The sequence below is a fragment of the Arvicanthis niloticus genome, chromosome 18 (assembly GCF_011762505.2).
Source record: "Arvicanthis niloticus isolate mArvNil1 chromosome 18, mArvNil1.pat.X, whole genome shotgun sequence".
NCBI lineage: Eukaryota > Metazoa > Chordata > Mammalia > Rodentia > Muridae > Arvicanthis > Arvicanthis niloticus.
This window is the reverse complement of record NC_047675.1, coordinates 35,618,045-35,641,805: the sequence shown is the minus strand read 5'-3', so window position 1 is coordinate 35,641,805 and position 23,761 is coordinate 35,618,045. Positions and strand designations below refer to the sequence as shown.

The 23,761-nt window shown below is 45.8% G+C and overlaps 1 protein-coding gene across 8 annotated transcripts in view; it reads right to left on the bottom strand.

Moving 5' to 3' along the window:
* The window catches only part of Pkd1l3 (polycystin 1 like 3, transient receptor potential channel interacting), a 62,774-nt gene extending 39,098 nt beyond the window's left edge, over positions 1 to 23,676 (bottom strand). The window contains exons 1-10 of one of the 8 annotated variants that reach the window (XM_076915857.1): positions 23,532 to 23,668; positions 18,147 to 18,199; positions 17,115 to 17,229; positions 16,174 to 16,265; positions 15,312 to 15,737; positions 13,769 to 13,891; positions 9,938 to 10,045; positions 7,839 to 7,882; positions 4,581 to 6,632; positions 2,121 to 2,255 (exon numbers count right to left, since the gene is read on the bottom strand). In XM_076915857.1, the coding sequence (XP_076771972.1) occupies positions 2,121 to 2,255; positions 4,581 to 6,632; positions 7,839 to 7,882; positions 9,938 to 10,045; positions 13,769 to 13,891; positions 15,312 to 15,618 (2,769 nt within the window). In that variant the 5' untranslated portion in view covers positions 15,619 to 15,737; positions 16,174 to 16,265; positions 17,115 to 17,229; positions 18,147 to 18,199; positions 23,532 to 23,668. Of the gene's footprint in view, positions 1 to 2,120; positions 2,256 to 4,580; positions 6,633 to 7,838; positions 7,883 to 9,937; positions 10,046 to 13,768; positions 13,892 to 15,311; positions 16,266 to 17,114; positions 17,230 to 18,146; positions 19,581 to 23,531 lie in introns of those variants that run through there. The other 7 variants (XM_076915858.1, XM_076915864.1, XM_076915863.1 and 4 more) reach the window with 7 other exon arrangements.
* Positions 23,677 to 23,761: the final 85 nt, after the last annotated feature.

Sequence of the window (23,761 nt, the reverse complement as noted above, 5' to 3'; positions counted from 1 at the left end):
TAGACTAGCTGACCAGCAAACTCTAGGGTCCCACCTGTCTCCACGTCTCCATCCATAAGTTACCGCCCAGGGCAGGGCCACACCTGGCTCTTACAAGGGTCCTGAAGATGTGTGCCCGGGTTCTTAAGCTTGTGCCCAGGCTCTTTGCCAACAGAGTTATTTCCCCAGCCCCACAGTGCAGTATCTATTTTACAGTTCAAATGTATTTTATAAAAGGCAGCATTGCCATTGGGCAGGCCAGGAAAATATATGATTGTGTACCACCTATGGGGGAGGATTGTGTTGAGTGTTGAGTGCTAAGCAGACAAGCTATTTAAGAGAACAAACCTAAAGGAGGAGTGCTTGGGAGAATAGCAATGTCAGGCCAGATGCTGAGCAGGTGAGCTCATTTTGAAGGCATGGGTGGTAGCATCAAAAGCTTCAAGACACCCAGAAAACAGAGACGGGGAGAATGTTTGTTTGTTTGTTTGTTTGTTGTTTTTCAAGATAGTTTCTCTGTAGCCCTGGCCATCCTGGAACTCATTCTGAACACCAGGCTGGCCTCTAATTCACAGAGATTCACCTGCCTCTGCCTCCCGAGTGCTAGGACTAAAGGCGTGTGCCGCCTCCACCTGGCAAGGGGAGACATTCTAAGAACAACAGAAAACATCAGTTCTCTTTTATGTACACTGTTCTCATATAAAACAAGGGGAGTAAAGAAAGGCTAAGAAGTCAGGGGCAGTGTGCATGCCTGTAACCCTGGAGCCCAGGAGACAGAGACAGGAGGTAAAGTAAGTTCAAAGCCAGCTTGGGATGAATAGTGAGACCCTGTCTCAAACCAACCAACCAATCACCTAACTACCTGGAAGGAAACAAGAGATAAGTATGATTGGATGATTTCTGGATACCCACTGTAGCTTCTACTATCTTTATTATGAAATGTTATTTTCTTTCAGAATTATAGTTATTAAAAAGCTTCTGTAAGCCAGGCATGATGGCCCACAGCTTCAGTCCCAGCACTCTGGAAGCAGAGACAGGAAGATCTTTGTGAATTCCAAGGCCAGCTTGGTCTACAAGATGAGTCCCAGGACAGCCAGGGCTATTAGTCAGAGAAATCCTGTCTCGAAAAACAAAAACAAACAAACAAACAAACAAAAAAAACCAAACAAACGAATGAGAAATCAAATCAAATCAAACCAAAAAATCTGTAAAAATCAAAGCCTGTCTACAGAATGAGTTCCAGGACAGCCAGGGCTACACAGAGAAACCCTATCTTGGAAAAACAAACAAGCAAGCAAAGAGACAAACAAAAACAAAGACATACAGAAAATTAAAACTAAGATGCTGGCATAAAACATTTGAAGTATGGGGAACAACAGTTAGGTTCAACGGTGAAGGCCTCTAACAAGGAAGGTGAGGGGTGGCAGGAGGAGCGGAGGCACAGAGCGATCCAGAGAAAGACTGAAGCAGAGGGGCGCATCTCAATGGTGAAACACGTGTTCATGACCAAGTCTGAACAGTCAACAGAAGTGAAGTCATAAACACAGCTGCAAATGTGCAAACTCATAAAGGGAGGCCCGGCTTCCTTAGGAATCAGTACACTCCCTCTTTACCTGCTGGCTGGTTGACTGGTTGTCAACTTGAAACAAGCTAAGAGGTATTGGGGATAGGGGCTCTCAATAGAGAAAATGCCTTTATAAGATTGGTCTATAGGCAAGCATTTTATTGACGAATGATTGGTGTGGGAGGGTCTTGACACATAGACATGCTTATTGTGGTAAAATAGAAAAAAGAACATAGAACTTCTTATGCTACTACTTTTTAATGCATAAGTAGCAGCCTGATCAGTTATGAGAAAGTGATGTCATCGAGCATGGATGCAGAAAAGTGAAAGGTCAGAAGCATTCTGATTTTGATGTCTGTCCCAAGACCATCCTACTGTATCTACGGTAAGCTGTGCATTGCAAACTGTGATTCCGAGAATACCACTGCCTGTCAACACACTCGTTTCAGACTTAGAATTACTCAACTCTGTTCCCATTAGGTACTTTCACGATGCCCAGTTCTACAGGGGTCACAACCTCCACACTGTCCCTTCCCTTCCTACTGCTGTGTCACCTTCCCCCCAACCCCCTGCTTACCTGAGCTGATGTGGGAGATGTTGGCAGGAAGCCTCTAAGTCTCTGGAGGATAGTGCAAGCTTTTTGGAATTCACTGTGACCTTGAAAATCAGGAATTGTTGAGATCAGCTTCCCTGCTGTCTCATCTATGACCTGCTGGGAAGAAAAGATTTTTGTCAGGCTGGAGAGATGGCTCTGTAGATAAAGGCACTTACTGCAAAGACTGAAGGACTCCATTGGATTCCCGGAACCCACAGGAAGGAAGGGCAGAACTGATTCCTAAGAGTTGTTCTCTGACTCCCACATGAGTCACATGGCATGTGCACACCCACACTTCCAGACACACAAACACATAAGTGTAATAAAAACTTTAAAAAATATCTTATCAAAGTGATTTATAACAGAATTATTTTCATGCATTTGAAGTTTGGTATACCATGTTAATGAACACTGGCCAAGGATAATATTCTCAGTTCCATGAACTACAGGCTCCAAAAGAGCTCTTACTTCAGGGAGCATCCCTGCTAGTGGGTAGAATTGATTTTCATGTCCTTCACACATGAGAGAAGATGTGGCAAGAGTTTTATGGAATGAATAGGATAAAGGCAGATGAGGTTGTTGGTAAGATCATAGGAATGAGTTCACAGAGCGCTTACCTAGAAATACAAGGTTCCGAGTTCAAGACTCAACAATGGGAAAAAGAGTTCATGTTCAAAAGGGAAAAAAAACTTTGTAGCAGGAACACTTCCCCAACCAAAAAAAAAAAAAAAAAAAAAAAAAGCTAGGCCAAAGCTTATGAGACTTCAATACTTGAAGTCCAGCCTTTACTCACCCCCATGTAAACCCAACTAACTACTTGTTTAAATTCTGGAGTAGAGCCTGCATGTCTCACATGTCTTCAAGAGACATTTGCCAAGTCCCTGCTGTGCTCTGTAGATGCTATGTTAGACATGGAGCAGTCAGTGGGTCACGATCCCAACTGTCTTAGTGGGGGATTCTATTGCTGTGGTGACACACCATGATGAAAAGCAGTTTGAGGAGAAAAGGCTGGCACTTCCACCTCATAGTCCATCACCAAAGGAAGCCAGGATGGGAACTCACGCAAGGCAGGAGCCTGGAGGCAGGAGCTGATGCCGAGGCCATGAAATGCTGCTGCTTACTGGCTTGCTCAGCATGGCTCACTCACCCTACTTTCTTATACATCCCAGGACCGCCAGCCCGGTGGTGTTAAGAAAATGTCTTACAACTGGATCTTATGAAGGCATTTTCTCAATTGAGGTTCCCTCCTTTCAGATGTCTCTAGCTTGTGTCAAGTTGTCATAAGCTGGACCACTGCATCAGCACACCATCCTTATGGGTCGCATGGTTCCATAGGTTCTTCCTGACTTCCTGGGAGAGGTCACTTATAGAAGGACCGTAGAATGACAACCGCTGTATTGTGGCTTTGACTAACTGAGGTGCAAACAAGATGGTGACGTGAGGGTGAGCTGTAGCTGCCACCCCACGACTCACTGGAAGCTGGGCTTTCTGGATGCTATCCTAGCTATAGGCAGCTGTGGAGACACATAACCTCATTTGGTATTTTAGAATCCAGGTGTAACCTGGGCCATATCATGGCATATCTTAATGTTTATGCAGCCCAGGCTGGCCTTAAATTTACAATCCTCCTGTCTCAGACTGCTGAGTACTGGGATAAAGGTGTCTGCTATGTCACTTGACTGTGTCTAGTTTTCTCATTATTGCACACATATCTTGAGTCGGGCAACGTCACCAAATTCTCTTAACAGCTCTAGCACTTTATCTTCGGACACTTCTGGATATTCACCCTGCATTTCTAGCTTCTTGTTATTTAAGGAAGTGAACCAAACTCCATTCTTAGGTTAAGCTACTGCAGGCTGCTCCTTCCCTGGTGGAAGATGATGCTGGGACAAGTGTGAACCTTAGCTTCCATCATCATGGGAAGCGGAGCAAACGGGGTGTTTCAGTGAGAAAGTGCCAGGCTGCAATGAATAGGGTTTGCACTTTTACCTGTAGGAGTGGGGAATGGGATTCTCGCCAGTCACCTTGTCTCAGTGGCTTTACCTCTGGTACAGTGGGGCAGGCTAGCAGATGTCCTTCACCACCCAATGATGAATAGATGAGTCCTAAATTGAAATGAGCCATCGAGTACTGCAGTGGACACTCAACCCTCTGGGAGACATTGTCTTGGGCTCAGTTCATTTTGCTTTTAGTATACAATGGTGGGGGGTGGGTAACAGGGTAACCATCTTCTTTTTAAAATCACAACCCTGGGGGTGTCCTGATAGGACACACGTGATAGGACATGCTCTTTTCATGACTATGTTTTTCAACACTGATGAATGAACCTGGGGTCATGCACATGCTAGGCCAGTGTTTTACCGCTCAGCCACACCCCCAGACCTGTAAGCGCTTTTTCAGTGTCATGGAGCTACCAAGTTATCTTCTGTTTTCCGGACTTACCTGATTGGTTGAATTCTGAAATGACATCTGTGGATGGGTGGAGATGACTCCTGGGTGAGAGTCTTCCTCTGCTCTTGAAGTGATGGCTGCCAAAGATCTTCTGGCAGGTATTGTGGACTCAGGCCTGGTGACCTCTGTTATCACAGGCCATGGTATGGCTGTTGTCACCTGTGGTGGGCTGCTGGGTGCAGGTGTGTATGGTGTCACATGTGGTGGGCTGTTGGATGCAGGTGTGTCTGATGTCATCTCTGGTGGGCTGCTGGATGCAGAGGTGTCTGGTGTCACCTGTGGTGGGCTGCTGGATGCAGGTGTGTCTGATGTCATCTGTGGTGTGCTGTTGGATGCAGGTGTGTCTGATGTCACCTGTGGTGAGTTGCTGCTGGATGCAGGTGTGTCTGGTGTCACCTGTGGTGGGCTGCTGGATGCAGGTGTGTCTGATGTCACCTTTGGTGTGCTGTTGGATGCAGGTGTGTCTGATGTCACCTGTGGTGAGTTGCTGCTGGATGCAGGTGTGTCTGATGTCACCTGTGGTGTGCTGTTGGATGCAGGTGTGTCTGATGTCACCTGTGTTGGGCTGCTGGATGCAGGTGTGTCTGATGTCACCTGTGTTGGGCTGCTGGATGCAGGTATGTCTGGTGTCACCTGTGGTGAGTTGCTGCTGGATGCAGGTGTGTCTGATGTCACCTGTGGTAGGCTGTTGGATGCAGGTGTGTCTAATGTCACCTGTGATGTGCTGTTGGATGCAGGTGTGTCTGATGTCACCTGTGTTGGGCTGCTGCTGGATGCAGGTGTGTCTGATGTCACCTGTGTTGGGCTGCTGGATGCAGGTGTGTCTGATGTCACCTGTGTTGGGCTGCTGGATGCAGGTGTGTCTGGTGTCACCTGTGTTGGGCTGCTGGATGCAGGTGTGTCTGATGTCACCTGTGGTGGGCTGCTGGATGCAGGTGTGTCTGATGTCACCTGTGTTGGGCTGCTGGATGCAGGTGTGTCTAATGTCACCTGTGGTGTGCTGTTGGATGCAGGTGTGTCTGATGTCACCTGTGGTGTGCTGTTGGATGCAGGTGTGTCTGATGTCACCTGTGGTGAGTTGCTGCTGGATGCAGGTGTGTCTGATGTCACCTGTGGTGTGCTGTTGGATGCAGGTGTGTCTGATGTCACCTGTGGTGAGTTGCTGCTGGATGCAGGTGTGTCTGATGTCACCTGTGGTGTGCTGTTGGATGCAGGTGTGTCTGATGTCACCTGTGGTGAGTTGCTGCTGGATGCAGGTGTGTCTGATGTCACCTGTGGTGTGCTGTTGGATGCAGGTGTGTCTGATGTCACCTGTGTTAGGCTGCTGGATGCAGGTGTGTCTGATGTCACCTGTGTTGGGCTGCTGCTGGATGCAGGTGTGTCTGGTGTCACCTGTGTTGGGCTGCTGGATGCAGGTGTGTCTGATGTCACCTGTGTTGGGCTGCTGCTGGATGCAGGTGTGTCTGATGTCACCTGTGTTGGGCTTCTGGATGCAGGTGTGTCTGATGTCACCTGTGTTGGGCTGCTGGATGCAGGTGTGTCTGATGTCACCTGTGTTGGGCTGCTGCTGGATGCAGGTGTGTCTGATGTCACCTGTGTTGGGCTGCTGGATGCAGGTGTGTCTGATGTCACCTGTGTTGGGCTGCTGGATGCAGGTGTGTCTGATGTCACCTGTGTTGGGCTGCTGGATGCAGGTGTGTCTGGTGTCACCTGTGGTGGGCTGCTGGATGCAGGTGTGTCTGATGTCACCTGTGGTGGGCTGTTGGATGCAGGTGTGTCTGATGTCACCTGTGGTGGGCTGTTGGATGCAGGTGTGTCTGATGTCACCTGTGTTGGGCTGCTGCTGGATGTAGGTGTGTCTGGTGTCACCTGTGGTGGGCTGCTGGATGCAGGTGTGTCTGGTGTCACCTGTGGTGGGCTGCTGGATGCAGGTGTGTCTGATGTCACCCGTGAGCTTCTGGTTGGGGATGTGATTGTCATCTTGTGTGTGGCTTTTGGAAATACTGAAGAAACTGGGTTGATGGGAAAGCACCATGTCTCAGACTAAAAGATAAAATCAGGTAAAGGAAGAGGCTGAATCTTATTTTATCAAGTGTAGTAGCACTGGGGCAGTATTCTGTCTTCCCTCTGGGACCCCCATGTTCTTCAGGACACAGCCTGCATACTGCTGTCAAACACCTCTGAGTGAACATGATTCCACACATTAAGGACAACAGATTTATTGCCCATCATTTAATAACTTATTAAACACCTAGTACGTGCTAAGCTGTGTTCTGGAGAACTGGGAGTACTGAACAAAATGAGTCTAGTGTCCGGCCTCCTAGGGCCTCCATGGGAGTGGAGATGAATAGGACATTATATCAGGTACTGAATAGATGCTGTGAAGGAAACACTTAGGCAAGCACATGGGGGAGGATGGCAGGCTGTGCTTCAGACCAGCCTTCAAATGTGAGAGCGAGTACTGGAGAAAACGTGGGCTCTGCCAACATGTCTGAGGACATTTGAGGGGGCTAAAGCTTGCTGAGTATGTCTGAGGAGGAAGTAGGCCAGAAATGAATGCTGGTGAGGAATGGGGTGGACTGAGCAGTGGGGCCATGCTCAGTGCCAGCAGTCAGAGTCCCTCTGACTCTAGTGCTGAGGTCAGACAGGACAGGAAGGGGCAAAGAACTGGAGGGCTGAGGGGGCAGATGAGGCAGTTCAGGCATTGCTGTCCCTGCTTCTGGCAGTGTTTCTATGGCTGTCAGCTTGGAAAATGCTGAGAAGGGAATTTCACTTCATCTTTGTCTTTTTCTATATTGCTAGAAACACTTCTCCAGTTGACATGGGATCAAGGAAACAGCAATTTAGATGGGTCCTCACAGGCCACCGTGTAGACTCTGAAGGGAAGGCTGAAACTCTGGTAGTTGCACTGATAGTTGCTGCCTTCCCTCCCTTGGGCCCCTCTCCCTCTCTTAGATTTCCAGAGCTTATCTTATTGTACCTGTTTCTAAAGGCAGCCTCAAGTTCAATGAATGAATCAGAGGGGGAAACAAACAGCTACAAGGACATGGCCCATTGCATCTGCATGGGAGCCCAAAGACTGGTGGCTGGGACCTTCTTCAGATTACCCGCTAGCCCAACCCTGTCCTGTGCTTTCCCGTCTAGAAAGTTGTGCCTGGCACACTCTAAGAGACAATAAAATCCTGGCGAGACCCATCAGACTGCAGAGAGCTGAATACTTCACACGTGTCTTGTAACTACAGTACGTACAAGTTCAGGGGGTGGGTGACAAGTGGGTGACGGGTGATCATCTCCTAGAGAAATAAGAAAGCAGAGCTGTATGTGAGTAACTTGAAATAATTTGGAAAACGAATCTGATCAAAGATTACATTGTATGAACTTCTCAAAGAATTAATAAAAGCATTGTTTTTAAAAAGTCATGGAAAAAAAAAATCACTGCTTTAGAGGGCTGGGTTTTCAGCCCAAGTGTAGAGAGCACTTGTCCAGCATCTGTGAGACCCTAGATTCAGCCTCTAGTACTGCCAGGGGAAAGGTAGTAGTCAGATGATAACCCACAGACTAGACTAATAACATTGTGGGCACGAGAGTAAAGAGGTATGGTAACTGGATAAGGAGTTGTAAATCCTTCGGTTTATTACCGAAGTAATAAACCGAGTGTGGGAGGCTCTCTTCAGTCATCCTTTCACGGGTTCTAGAAATTGAACCCAAGCTACCAAGCTAGCATAGCACACACCTTTACTTCCTGAGCCACCTCACCTATCCCTTTTATTTTGTAGTGTGTGTGTGTGTGTTCATGCACACATGTTCTTGCAAGATTTTTTCTCTCAGTGAGGTCGTCTCTGACCTCCAGAATAATCGCTAGGTCCACTGTAAATCTGTCTCAGTTTCATCCTCGGTCTGGTGCTCTCTCTAATCATCCCACGTGGATATAGACTGTGGTGGTTTGAACAGCTATGTCCTCATAGACTCATGTCTTTGAATGCTTGGCTCATGGTGAGTGGCACTATTAGGAGGTCCTTGTTGGAGTAGATGTGGCCTTGTTGGAGGAAGTGTATCACTGTGGGATTGGCTTTGAGGTCTCCTATGCTCAAACTATGCCCAGCGTGTTGGAACACAGTCTTCTCCTTGCTGCCTTTGGATCAGGATGTAGAACTCTTGGCTCCTCCAGCACTATGTCTACCTGCAGGCTGCCATATTTCATGCCATGTTGATAATGGACTAAACCTCTGAAACTCTAAGCCAGCTTCAATTAAGTGTTGTTGTTGTTTTTTTTATAAGAGTTGCCTTAGTGTTATAGTATCTCTTCACAGCAATAAAACCCTAGGACATAGACTAAAGTATTTTCAGACAAATGCATCTCACTCAATTAGCATTTATTCTTAAATGAGAGAGCTAGGCAGAGAGAGAGAAAGAGAGAGAGACACAGACAGACAGACAGACAGACAGAGACAGAGAGACAGAGACAGAGTTAGTATTATAAGACTTTTATTTTAGGGAAGAATTATTTTGTAATAGAAATTTTGTGAGAAAAATAATGCTTTTCATTGTGAAATGTATAAAAAGACAAAGTCACGCTGAGAAAATAAGCACAACTGGATGTGGTGGGGGCACTCTTGTTATCCCAGCATCTGAGGCTGAAGCAGGAAGAGGTAGATTGTATAGCAAGACTCTTTTGTCAAAAAGAAAAAAGGCATGAAGCTCGTGTATAAAATGAAGGCCGGGGAGATGGCTCCATGGGTAAAGTACTTAATGCAAGAGGGAGAGCCCAGGTTCAGAGTGTGAGAGCTGTGGGAAAGCTGAGCATGGGGACGCACACCATACTGGTCTGTAACCCTGGTGCTTGGGTAGAAACACGAGGATCATCAGAGCTGACTGGCCAGTTAGGCTAGCCCAAGTGGTGAGCTTAGAGGGAGACCTCTGACTCAAAAGATAGGGTACAAAGCAATAGAAGGAGACTATGTTTCACATACATACATACATATACATACACACACATACATACGTATATACATACACACATACATTCATAAATACAAACACACACATACATATATACATATAAACATATACATACATACATACACAGAGACACACAGAGAGAGGTGGGAACAAAAGTTTGGGGTATGTGGCTCTGCTATAGAGTGATTTGCCTAGCATACACAGAGTCCCAGGCTTGATAGCCAGCACCACATAGAAAGAAATGTCCCCATACTTTTGGATTGAGATCTGATACTCAGACACAAGCAGGTGCTTCCTTGGCTCCTAATACAATAACTAATTGGATTTAGCTCAGCTCTGGGAACCTCCAGGGATGACTGGATCACATGCTTAGAGAAGGAAAACATTACCCAGGATCATATGTCTCTCCATCTCAGCTCTTCTTTGCTTCATAGGTATCCAAGGACCAAGATCATTTCTCCAAATGTTTGCACCTTGAGGGGGAAACTGTGGAGCAGCTGTGTGGAGCCAACACAAAGGTTTATTTGTTGGTTATGGCTTTGCCTGTAATGGTCATCACACGCACGCATGCATTCGCACACACACCCCCCCATCAGGAAAACACAAAGGTTATCAATAATTTCCTTTAAATAACGACATGAGATTCTGAAGTAGCCCCCACAGCCACATCTTACTGTATCCTACTGGACATCTAAGATTGGGTCTACCTAGGCCAACCCGTGAGCAACAGGGGGTTAAACTACTTGTGTGAAAGGGCATGCGAGCAAATCATCTTCCTTTGTGGTTTTGTATCTCTGGTGGGTAGAACTCAGGGTCCAGAAATGGCAGGAGTGCCTTTTGTGGGGGTCATACTCTCAGCCCAACACTGACATTCTGGAGTGCGTCATTTCCTACATACGTACACACAGGTTCATCACACATGCAAACTGAACAACACTAGAGAAAATCATATAACCACATGGGCTACATCACAACTCAAAATTAGAGCTACGGTCTTTCTCAGCTGGCATCCGTACCACCTGGCAGTGTGTCCAGTCTAGCTGCTACTGTTCTTGGATGACTCTTTGTGACCTCCTCACTCAGCTTCCAACAACCAGGAGCCTTCTAGATCCTCCTTAGGGCAGATGACAACTTGCCTCTTACTTTATTTTACTCTGTGTGTGTGTGTGTGTGTGTGTGTGTGTGTGTGTGTGTGTGTGTGTGTGTCTGTTGGTTTGGATGCAAATGGCCCTCATAGGCTCATATATTTGAACACTTGGTTCACAGTTGCTGGAACTGTTTGAGAAGGATTAGGAGGCATGGTCTTGCTGGAGGGTGTTGAAGTTTCAAAAGCCCACACCATTCCCAGTTAGCTTGCACTCTCCCTCCCTCCCTCTCTCCTCCCTCTCCCTCTCCCTCTCCTCCCTCTCCCTCTCCCTCTCCCTCTCCTCCCTCTCCCTCTCCCTCTCCCTCTCCCTCTCCTCCCTCTCCCTCTCCCTCTCCCTCTCCCTCTCCCTCTCCCTCTCCCTCTCCCTCTCCCTCTCCCTCTCCCTCTCCTCCCTCTCCCTCCCCCTCCCCCTCCCTCTCCTCCCTCTCCTCTCCCTCTCCCTCCCCCTCCCTCTCCTCCCTCTCCTCCCCCTCCCCCTCCCCCTCCCCCTCTCCCTCTCTCCCTCTCCTCCCTCTCCCTCTCCCTCTCCTCCCTCTCCCTCTCCTCCCTCTCCCTCTCCTCCCTCTCCCTCTCCCTCTCCTCCCTCTCCCTCTCCCTCTCCTCCCTCTCCCTCTCCCTCTCCCCCTCCCCTCCCCCTCTCCCTCTCCTCCCTCTCCCTCTCCTCCCTTCCCCCTCTCCCTCTCCTCCCTCTCCCTCCCCTCCCTCCCTTCCCCCTCCCCCTCCCCCTCTCCCTCCCCTCTCCCTCCCTTTTTCCCCCTTCCCCCTCAGTTCAGGAGCTGGAGATGTCTAAAATCATGATGTCTGGTGAGGGATACATCCTCAGAGTGGGGGGCAGAGAGAACAGTTGCGGCCTCACATGAAGATAGAGGAGGAAACTATCACCAGGTAACAGTCACTAGGAAGGGGACCTGGTAGCCTAGGAACTTCTAAAAAGTTCCACTTGTAAGATTCCCCATCAATAAAAGCTGGATTTTGGAGTGTGTACTTGATTCTCAGCACAGACGTTCAAGGTCACCCTGGGGAGAGGGAGGACTGTATTTGTAGAGTCCAACGCCAAGAACTCTTGAGAGTGTCCACTCAACACGCATTCAAAACTCACGCCCATATCATCAGTAGGATACAGTAACTAAGTATTGCTTTTTTTTTTTTCTGGGCGGTAGTTGTGCATACCTTTAATCCTAGCACTGGGGAGGCAGAGGCAGACAGATCTCTGAGTTCGAGGCCAGCCTGGTCTACTGAGCAAGTTTCAGGACAACCAGGGCTACATAGAGAAACCCTGTCTCAAAAAAAAAATTGCTTTTGTCACTTGGAGTGGGCCGTGCAGAACAGTTTTCTGCGATGACCACGGGTGAGTCACAATGGTAATACAGCTGGGGAACATTAGGGAGGTGGCTTGTGAGTGGGGAACATGGGCTGCCGACTTGGGAGGGTTTCAGCCTTACTGCCTCGGCCTCAAGAACAGTGACAGACTCTTTAGAATGGCAGACGTGAAGTCTAGTAACGTGAAGTAGATGTGAACATCATGAGGCACTGGGAATTCTGAAGACAGGAGGCTTGAAGCTAGACTTTACTCCATTGAGACGAATGCATTTACTACTCTTATTTGAGGAAGGTGATTGTGGTGGTTCGTATATGCTTGGCCCATGAGAAGTGGCACTGTTTGGAATTGTGGCCTTGTTGGAGTGGGTGTGGCCTTGTTGGAGTGGGTGTGGCCTTGTTGGAGTGGGTGTGGCCTTATTGAAGGAAATGTGTCACTGTGTAGGGGGCCCTTGAGGGCTCCTAGTGCTCAAGCTCTGCCCAGTGCAGAAGAGAGAGTATCCTCCTGGCTGCCTGTGGAAGCCAGTCTCCTCCTGGTTGCCTTTGGATCACAATGTAGAACTCTTGGTTTCTCCAGCACCATGTCTGCCTGGATGCTGCCATGCTTCCTGCCACGATGATAATGGACTGAACCTTTAAACTTGTAAGTCAGCCCCCTGTAAGTTGTGTTGGCCATGATGTCTCTTCCCAGTGATGAAACTCTAACTAAGTCTTTCTATTTGGGACAGAGAGATAGTGCAGTGAATTCTGTTTTTGTTAGCTATATCAACTTTTATGTTAATAAGAACACACTGGTAGGGTTGAAAAGCACGATGAAGTGGCTGGACATGGTGGCACACACCTTTAATCCCAGCACTCCTGAGGCAGTGACAAGAAGATTTTTTGGAGTTTGACACCAGTTTGTTCTAAAGAGCTAATTCCATGACAGCTAGAACTATAAAGTGAAAGTCTGTCAAAAAAAAAAAAAAAAAGTGGGATGAAATGTCTGTCTAGATTTTCTGCAAGGACTTTAAGATCCACTGGGCCAAGGCTAAATGCTTTATGAAGGCAGCTGGCACTGCCAGGGGTAGTTAAACATGGCAGGTATGTGGAGAGTTAGCTTAGTGGGTGTGAGTCTCAGCACTCACATCAGGAGCTCTATCTGCCTATAGCGCATGCGCGCACTTTCGTGCACACAGAGGCAGGGAAGCACACATCTTAGAGCTCGTGGCCTCTGGTCTTCTCGTTTTCCTACACCTTATTCTTACCTTATTCTTATTTCTTTCCCATTCTGTCTCTACAGCCCAGTGCTGATCAGACTACGAACTCACTTTCTCCTGCACTTCAACCATGTCGACCATGAGAGTTCATCTAGCGGCTAGCATGGAGGGGTGAAGACATCATTTACTCCAAGGGGCAGTTTCTTGAGATAACCAGTGTCATGAAAGTGGAAACTGCAGGATGGAGGGACAACACGGAGGCAAAAGGCACCTGCCACTAAGCCTATGACCTGAGTTAAAACCAGAACCCACATGGTAGGAGAGATCCGACTCCCACAAGTTGACTTCTGACCTCCATAAGTGTCCTGCCACTCATGTGCCAGCTCCCATCCCCCATTCCCACAGCTGTACAGAACAAGTTAAAAAAATATATAACTAAAACCAGAAAGTCTTATATCTGCCCTATGGTTGATTACAGACTAAACTAAATCCTCTCATGTGCATTCCTTATGTAAAATCAGTTTTGAAACTAAAATTGATGTAGTTCAGTTACTCACCAGCCTGGCAAATGAAATGGTGCATATTGAAGCATGGCCCCAGTCTTATGAAGGCAGCATTAGAGTGTATGACCACGGAAGTACACTCGTCAGACTTTGGGTTCCTTAAGATGGCAACACCTCCTGGCAACACCAGACTCAGTTAAGTCTCATTCTTCAGAGTCAGACAGGGGAGATGGCTCAGCTGGCAAAATACTTGCTGGGTAAATGTGAGGACCTGAGTTCGAATCCCCAGAGCCCATGTCTGTAATCTCAGTGCTCTTTGGTGGGATGAAAAGTGGAGGAAGGAGAATCCCAGAGACCTGTGGGACCTGGGGCACACTGTAGCAGACAACAAAAGAGACCTTGCCCCAAACAAGGTGGAAGGTGAGGAGGAACACCTGAGTTTGATACCTGGATTCCACACACACATGCACACATGTATACTCAATACAAAACCCAATTCGTCTGGCTTGCAGCAAATGAAAAGTTATGATTTCTCTCTGTGTATTATAGGTTACTCCTCAATATTTAGATATTTTAAATCATAGATCTTGGAATTAATTACCTAGACATTAATGGAGAAACGATGATATAATAATTACCTGGATTTTTTTCCCTAAAACTGAAAAATTATGGTACCCAATTTTGTAAGAAAGACAATAAATAGGTAGTTTCTCTCTTAGCTTCTGTTTTAGGAAATCTAGAGGCAAAGATAACAAAGAAAGTCACCATAGAAGATTTTTATCTTTAAAATTTTGTATAACAGCAGCCTGGAAATCCAACACTCAAGAGGCTGAGACAAGGGGCATTGAGAGTTTGGGACCAGTCTGGGCTAAATACCAAGTTTCAGTATACCTTATAAAGCAAAACTGTCTCGAATACAAAACAAAACTGAACAAAAATCCCAAATATCCCAAATCAAATAAAGCAAAAATAACATCATACATGAAGAGCAAGGAGCTAAGTTTTAGACAGGCTATGACAAAAAGCCCACTGCCACTGGTTACTGGTGGTGCACACCTTTGATCCCAGCACTCGGGAGGCACAGGCAGGCAGATCTCCGTGAGCTCAAGCCTACAGAGCACATTTCAGGACAGCAAGGCTACACAGATAAACCCTGTGTCAGGGGAAAAGGACATTGCTGTTGCTGTGGAGACAAATGTTGGCCGAGGCACAGAAGTGGAAAGCCTGCGGAGAGAGACGATGGTCACGCTGACACATTTTCTGATTATAAAAGCTGAAAGGGGGCTGGAGAGATGGTTTAGCAGTTAAGAACACTGGCTGCTCTTCCAGAGGTCCTGAGTTCAATTCTCAGCAACCACATGGACACTCACAACCATCTATAATGGAATCTGATGCCCTCTTCGGCAAGCAGGTGTACGTGCAGATAAAGCACTCATAAAATAAATGAGTAAATCTCAAAAAGGAAAAAAAAAAACCTTAAAATGTAATTTGAAAAAAACTAGAATAAAAGCGAAAAGACCAAAGATAAATTTCTTTCACCCTAGGACGAGGCACAAGGAAGCTTTTTCCCTTAACACACTCAACACCAGAGCCCTACCTGTCTGGATCATCCTTGGATGCTTTGTGGGCAGCTTTAGGTTTTCCCCAACCCACCACACTGTTTCTTTTTCCGGGGAGCTTTGTAGGAAGTCCTGAAGCTTCGGGTTCCATGTGTGGGCTAGGTGTCCCCTTCGGCTGCGGCAGTACATACTTGCTCCGTGGAAGTCGCAGGAAAATGTGTTAAGTTGATAGCAGCTGTGTTTCCCATGTTGCTCAGGGATGCTTGGTTCACGTCCCAGAAAGAGACCCAAAATGACACCAATTCTAATGTACAGCCAGAGCCAGGACGGTCTCTGGAAGAGCATTTTCTCTCTGCGCCAAGTGAGAGAAGATGTACGGACGCAGCTGACTGGGCTTTTAAATAGGACCCAGTGAGTTTGTCAGAATCGTTCGTATTGTTCTTTTTTTGTGGGTTGGGAACAACCTGCCAAGGAGATAAAAGGTTTTGTTTTGTTTAGAGAGCCCAGATGGAGTTCTTAGCGGCTGCAAATGAATAGCAAACGGGACGCCGGGGCCGGGGCACAACGTCTCCATCTGTGTCCATACGCCCATATGTATCTTTAGCAAATAAAGATCCATTATTAAGCCAAGTCTACCTACAAGCAGAGAGCGGTTGGTAGATATCTAAGCCAATGTTAATAGATTTGGTGAGCTTAGTTTTTGCAGCATGGGGCTCCAACACAGAACCTCATGACTGCTATACAAGCACTCTAGCACTGAGGTATGTCCAGAAAAACGGATACTTTTTTATTAAAAAGAAAACTATTCTGTTGTTGTTGTTGTTTTCAAGACAGCTTCTCACTGTGCATCCCTAGCTGTCCTGGAACTCACTATGTAGGCCAGGCTGGACTTGAACTCACATCACAGAGATCCTCTTGCCTCAGCCTCCTGAGTGTTGGTATTAAAAGCATGCAACAGTATGTCCAGAGAAGAAAACTATTCCCATTGAGTCCTGTAATTGATTTAAAAGTTACAGAAAATTATTTATTTTTATTTTACGTATATGGGTGTTTTGTCTGTATGTATACCATATACATGCCTGGGTAGGCCAGAAGAAGGCTATATCTACCATGTGGGTGCTGGGAATTGAACCTGGGTCCTCTGCAAGAACAAGTGCCATTAACCAGTGAGCCATCTCTCCATCTCCCTATGATTGAGTTTTTCAAATAAATATTATCTTTGCCAGCCCACTTCTCAAACAGCTAATAGCTGATAAATACAGGGAGGGGGAATGCTAAACACTCTTTGTTAACTGAGTTGCCACAGAAATAAAAGAGAATAAACTGGCCTTCCATGGGGGCACTTTGCTCTTTTCTCAGCACAGTGAAGGGTGATGGTCTCTCCACAGGAATAGGGACCACATGCATGTGGAGTCGCAGTCTCCAGGGCTTTATAGGACTTTGGGACAGAAGAGCCTAGTCCACCTGAAAATCATTTCCCCTGTGGTCAGGAAGCGGTAGCTCCCAGAGTGTTTGTGTGGATCTCCTGATCAGGAGCTTCCATAGGTGTCATCTGTCAGTCAACTTGCCTGCCCAGAGCCTCTCAGTCCCACTGGTGCGTACAGGCCATTAACCCTTTGTCCTTAGCCACCAGGAAAATACAACCTAAAGCCACACTGGGATTTCATCTCACGTCACTCAGGATGGCCCTCATCAAAATCGGGGAGAGTGACCCCTGTACACTGTCGGTGGGAGCGTGAATGCGTGTAACCTGTGGCAAACAATAGGGAGGTTCCTAAAAAAGCAAACTACAAGGAGGAACTGCCATGACTCAGCTATATGCATAGTAGGTGTGTACCCACAGGAGTGAAGTCAGCACCCAGAAGAGAGCCGGTGTGTCCATACTGATCTCAGTACTGTTAACCTCAGCCAAGTTACAGTAGCAGCTCAGGGGCCTGTTAACAGATGACTAGATAACTAGATAAAAAAGAGGATATATATAAGTAATATTGTAATACACATTATATAAGAACATACACATTATAACACACATTGTGTAAAGAACAGAGTGTTACAGGATACACTAGCTAATATATATAATATATAGGATATATATATATGTATGTGTGTATATATATATATATATGTATATGCTATATAATAATAATAATATAAAGGATATATAATATATATGTTATATATGTAGTGTGTGTGTGTGTGTACACATATGGGCTATTGGGGTTTATTTGGCCAGAGAGAATGTGATCATGTCATTTGCCAGAAAATGGATGGAACCAAATGTTTTCATGTTAAGCAAAAATAAGTCAGATGCAGACGAAGAATTATCACACGGTTTCTTCAATCTGTAGAGGCTAGAATTTAAAGGCAATCTGGAACCAGTAGAGGAAACACCATGGAAAGTTCAGAGGATTAGGGAGAGGGAGAAGGAGAGGGTAAGATAGCTTAGTTAGGAGCGTGAACCTGACTATGTTACGTTCATGTATGAAAATAGTACAGTGAGGGGCTCTTTAATAGAACAGTAATGTGTATTGTTATAGTACACATTATGTAAGGAACATATATATTGTAATACACATTATGTAAGAACATACACATTATAACACGCATTGTGTAAAGAACATAGAGTGTTACAGGACACACTAGCTAATATGATGGAGTGAAGTAAATTAATATGTCTGCCATCTCAGAGTTTCCCCTGAAAATGCTTTTGTGATAGGGCAGTTGAAATGTACTCATGCAGTAGGAACCCCTCTCCCAGCAGGATCCGACTGCATAAGAACATAAAGACTATTGCCGATAAATCTCTAGACTTGTGTGTCCTCCATATTTGCTGCCACTGGGATTGGTTCAGATGGCTGCATTCTGTTTCTTACCTGCACAAAACCAAAACTGCACGTGAACCGTATCTTGAAGCTCCTAGCCAGTCCTAAAAGACAGATACACAGGTGATGGAGAAATGAACACAAATCAAATACAAACAATGCCAGAAACCAACAAAACGCAAGCTTGAGGGAACCTAAGAGCAGATCTGCGTGGTTCTGGCTTCTGACCACACAGCCTTCTTTCACTATGGCACGCGTGGCACTTCACGCTATTGGGAAGCTTCAGTTCTCTTCAGAACCTGTTTTGGACATTGTTTTGCTGAAAACCCTTTGTTTAGAGAGCTTGCCATTGGTCTTCCCCTGTTGCATGCCCTTCACTGATCTGTGCAGCTGGCTCTCTTCTTTTGTGCCCTAAATGCAAGCACATGTAATACTGAAAACGCTTGGCAGCTCTCAGGGTTAAGATGGTCATCTAAGCAGCCCAAATAATGCCTATTTTTTCCCACCCGTGTTTGGTGAGTGTATTATGTCGACTGAATTCAGGGCTCTGAGCATGAACTCTATCAGTGAGCCATGCCCTCATCTCTTAACGCCTTTGTGCGTTTTGAAAACCACTGAAGAAGCAGACATCAAAGTTGAAAATTCTCTAAAGAACAGAATCTGAGGACTTATCCCCTTAGTTTTAAAATATTGCAGTGTTCTATTGAAGGGCATAGCATGGTCCATACTTTGCAAAGGTCTAGTTAGGGAAGAAACGAAATAATTGTTGTTAATAATAAGAGGAAAAAGTGTCACCATAGAGGGACAGCTTGAGAGGAAGAAGGTTCAGATGGGTAATGTACTTGATTTGAACCAGGAGTGAAAAGCCATCTCGTTTACAAAACCAAACTCATCACAATTCTCAGACTAACCAGAGAGACCCTATTAACCAGAGAATATAATATAATACAATAGCCTCTCTGAATATAGATTGAATATAATACAATCCCTAGAGCAAATGACTGCCAGCCAAGATGACTAGACTCAGCAATGTCATCTGCTGGTGCCAACGGAGCCATGAATACCGGGCAGGACAAGTGCATTTAAACTATTCACAACCACAGAACCAGCACTGTAGACGGTAATGAAAGGGATTCCAGAAACGTCTGTGACTTCTTAAAAAACAAGCAAGCAAGCAAACAAACAAACAAGGCTGTCTATGATAAACTTATATCCTATGTTATACCAAGTGGGAAAACTGAAAGCATTTCCTATAAATTCAGGAATGAGTAAAGGTGTCTGCTCTCCAGCTATATTCAGTATAGCACTGGGATTATTCTCTAGAGAGCACAGAGACAAGAGAAAGAAATAAATGAGCTACAAAGAGGAAAGAGAGAACTCAAAGTATTTGTAGACGATATGAGGCATTGAGAACACCATCAGAATACTCTTATAGACAAAGAAAACTTTCAGGAAAATAGCATGATACAAAATAAATATTCCAAAATAAATATAAAAATAGTACATACTTTTGATCCCAACATTAGGGAGCCAAAGGCAGGCAAATCTCTGCGTTCAAAGCCAACCAAGAGTACATCCAGGGCTATAGAGAGATACCCTGTCAGAAAACAAACAAACAAACAAACAAACCCAAAATCAAAAACAAAAGAACAAAATCCATGTAACAAACCCATCCGAGAGCAGTGAGACAGCTCAATGGGCAAAGGTGCTTGCTGCCAAGCCTGGCAGCCTGAGTTCTGTCACTAGAATGCACCTGATGAAAGACAGGACTGATTCCCACAAGTTGTGCCCCAGTCTCCATACATGTGCTGTTACACACACACACACACACACACACACACACACACACACACACACAAGTATAAAAATTTAAAACTGCTGGGCAGTGGTGGTACATGCCTTTAATCTTAGCACTCGGGAGGCAGAGGCAGGCGGATTTCTGAGTTCGAGGCCAACCTGGTCTACAGAGTGAGTTCCAGGACAGCCAGAAATACACAGAGAAACCCTGTCTCAGAACCCCACCCCCAAAAAATTAAAACCAAAAAACCCAAACCAGCTACAAAATATCATTAGCTTACTTTCTTTCTCTTATGTGTGTTTAGTAGATAGCACATAGACAGATATTTCTGGGAGACAATCTCATTAATAACAAATCACACAAGGCAAACAAAACATCCCCGGGAATAAACCTAACTGAGGCAACAAAGGGCCTCCTTAGTGAAAGCTCTAAACCACTGAAGAAGAAATTGGAGCCCGTGCTAGAAGGCCGACATCCCATGCTCACGGGCTGGCAGGATGCTGTAGAAGTGGCTACACTATTGAAAATGGTCTACTGCCTCAATCCAATTATCAGAACAACTCCGTTGACATCCTTTACAGAAATCTATAAATGGTCGTAAATGGTCGTAATGTATACTGGGGACACAAAAGAATCCTGAGCAATGCTAGACGTATCAGAGCTCGGAGTTAGGTGTATTATAGAGCCACAGTAATTGACTGCATGGCTCTGGCACAAAGGCAGACTCAAAGACCCACACAACATAACAGAGAACCCAGAAGTAAACCTACACAGCGACAGCCGCTTGATACTTGACAGAGGTGCCCAAACATTTAACAAATGGCGCTAGGAAAATTGGATACCCACATGTACAAGAGTGAAACTATACCCACCTCTCACCCTGCCCACAACAACTGAAAAAACTGATCAAAGACCTGAAACCTTGATACCAATAGAAGAAAATATATGGGGGAAAAACCCTTCAAGATATAGGCATAGGCAAAGACTTTGTGACCGGGACTCCGATAACCTAGGAAATATCAAAGATTAGCAACTGGGAGAAATGTGAAAGCATGGAATTAAAAATCTGTTATAGCAAAGGAAATAGTTACTAGATCAAGAAACAGAATGGGAGAAAAGCTTTGCCAGCTACTTATCTGACAGCAGACTAACATCTAGCATTAAAAACAAAAGACTAAACAAATACCGTCCCTCCCTCAAGTAATCTAACCAACACATGGGCAAATGAGATGAGCAGACAGGTCTGTGGAGCAGCACGAATGGCCGGTGAGTCATGGGAAGTGTATGTTCAGCTTTATTTTGTCCATCCAGCTCACAGCCACATTGACATTCCATTTCTCTCCTCAGAATGGCTTTCATGAAGAAAAGAAACAAGTGTGAGAAGGATCCAGCCAAAAGAGAAGCCTTGAACACTGCCTATGTGTGGAGGCTTGAATAGGACTGGCCCCCATAGATTGAATGCCTGGTCCACAGGGAGTGGTGCTATCAGAGAGGTGTAGCCTGGTTGGAGGAAATATGTTACTGTTGGTGTTGGCTTTGAGGTCTCAGAAGCTCAGGCCAGGCAGTCTCTCTCTCTCTCTCTCTCTCTCTCTCTCTCTCTCTCTCTCTCTCTCTCTCTCTTTCTCTCTCTCTCTCTCTCCTCTCTCTCTCCTTCCTTTCCTCTCCCTCTCTTCCTGCTGCCTGAATATCAAGGTGTAGAACTCCCAGCTCCTTCTTCAGCACCGTGTCTGCCTAGATGCTGTGTTGCTTCCTGTCGAGATGATTGTATTGGCTGATTTTGTGTGTCAACTTGACACAAGCTGGCGTTATCACAGGTTGATCCACTTGTAAGACATTTTCTCAATTAGTGATCAAGGGTGGGAGGACCCATTGTGGGTAGTGCCATCCCTTGGCAGTTGGTCTTGGGTTCTATAAGAAAGCAAGCTGAGCAAGCCAGAGGAAGCAAGCCAGTAAGTAACATCCTTCCATGGCCTCTGCATCAGCTCCTGCTTCCTGACCTGCTTGAGTTCCAGTCCTGACTTCTTTTGGTGATGAACAGCAATGTAGAAGTGTAGGCTGAATAAACCCTTTCTTCCCCAACTTGCTTCTTGGTCATATTTTGTGCAGGAGTAGAAACTCTGACTAAGACAATGATAATGGACTGAACCTCTAAAACCATAAGCCAGCCCCAATTAGATGTTGTCCTTTATGAGAGTTTCTGTGGTCATTGTGTCTCTTCATAGCAACAGAAACCCTAAGACACTGTGGGAATATAAATTGGCACTGCCATTACATGCAAAAGCCTGATAGCCTGAATTCAAACCCCAGAATGCACAGGATACAGTGGCAATCACCTGCAATCTCAGCACTTCTACTGGGAGATGGGAGATTCAGACAAAATTGTCTGGAAGCTAGAAGTCTAGAAACAAGAGAGGCCCTGCCTCAACGAAGGAGACAGAGCTGACTCCTGAAAGTTGTCCTCTGGCCTACACATGTCTGCCATAGCAGGCTGCTGCCTGAACTCTCTCACACACAGATCACAAATTTAAAACAAACAAATAGTCAATCACTAACCCAAACTCCTAGATATGTCACTTCTAGGTATAGTCCCTAAGGAATCTAAGCTGGCATACGACAGAGGTACCTGTACACCTATGGTTTTTAGAGCAATATTCACAACTTATGAAATCACCAACAGATGAACAGATTAAGATAATGATACATATGATGTATATTCAGCCATTAAAAAGAATGAAATGAGATAATTTACAGGAAAGTGTACAGGACTGGAGATCATGTTACATGAAGCAAGCCAAACTCAGACTGCCAAATATGCTTTTTTTTTCTCATATGCAGAATACAGACCTTAAAAGGATTTATTTTTATAAATTTATGTACACACACACACACACACACACACGCAATCTGCCTGTTGGTATGTGGAAACCAGCACAGTGGTCCTGGTACTCGTGAGCTACCTGATGTGGGTGCTGGAAACAGGAACTTTGGTCCCCTCCAAGAACATCAAGTGTTAACAGCTGAGCTATCTCTCTAGCCTTCCAAAACTCGCCCCAAATTATGACCTAAAGTGGGAGAATATTATTTCAGAAAAGGAAGGGGACAAATAGGAGACAAACATAAGGTTAAGGGTCAGAGTGGGTGCTTGAGAGAGGGCTCAACAGTTAAGAGCGCTGACTTCTCAAGGGCGTGCGTGGGTCCAACCATCTGTAACTCCAGTTCCAGGGGATTCAATGCCCTCCTCAGGCCTCTGTAGACACTTGGCACAGAGGCACTTGGGTGCTGAGGCAGGATTGTTTATTTTAAAGAAACCTGGCCTACACCATAAGATTATCTCAAAAATAAAATCTTATTTATTTATTAACACAGCAGAGCTTACTTTTTAAATCAGTAGGTAAATTTTTGTGTGTTTGGCATGAGTGTACTCAGTAAAACTTTTTTTTTTTTTCCTTCTCCGTGTAGAGACCGGGTTTCTCTGTGTAGCCCTGGCTCTCCTGGAACTCATTCTGTAGACCAGGCTGGCCTCAAACTCACAGTGATCTGCCTGCCTCTGCCTCCCGAGTGCTGGGATTAAAGGCCGGCGCCACCACTGCCCTGATAAAACAGAATTCTCTGTTTATCAAAGTCTATGAAAGTCATACCGCACCACTGGCATGTAGATAACCATGCGGAACCTTCGGACTGCATCTTTTTTTGTTTCCTTCCCAAGGTCGGGGAAGCGTTAGGGTAGTGCGCACTGGCTGGCGCTGGGGTTGGTCTGCAGACTTCGGAGTAGTCTGCTCCCTACTCCAGGCTTCCGGAAGCCTCCTCCTCACCGACGCACTGAAGGAAGGACGTGCGACTTCAGAGCAGCGTTCCTTAGGAGGCGTGA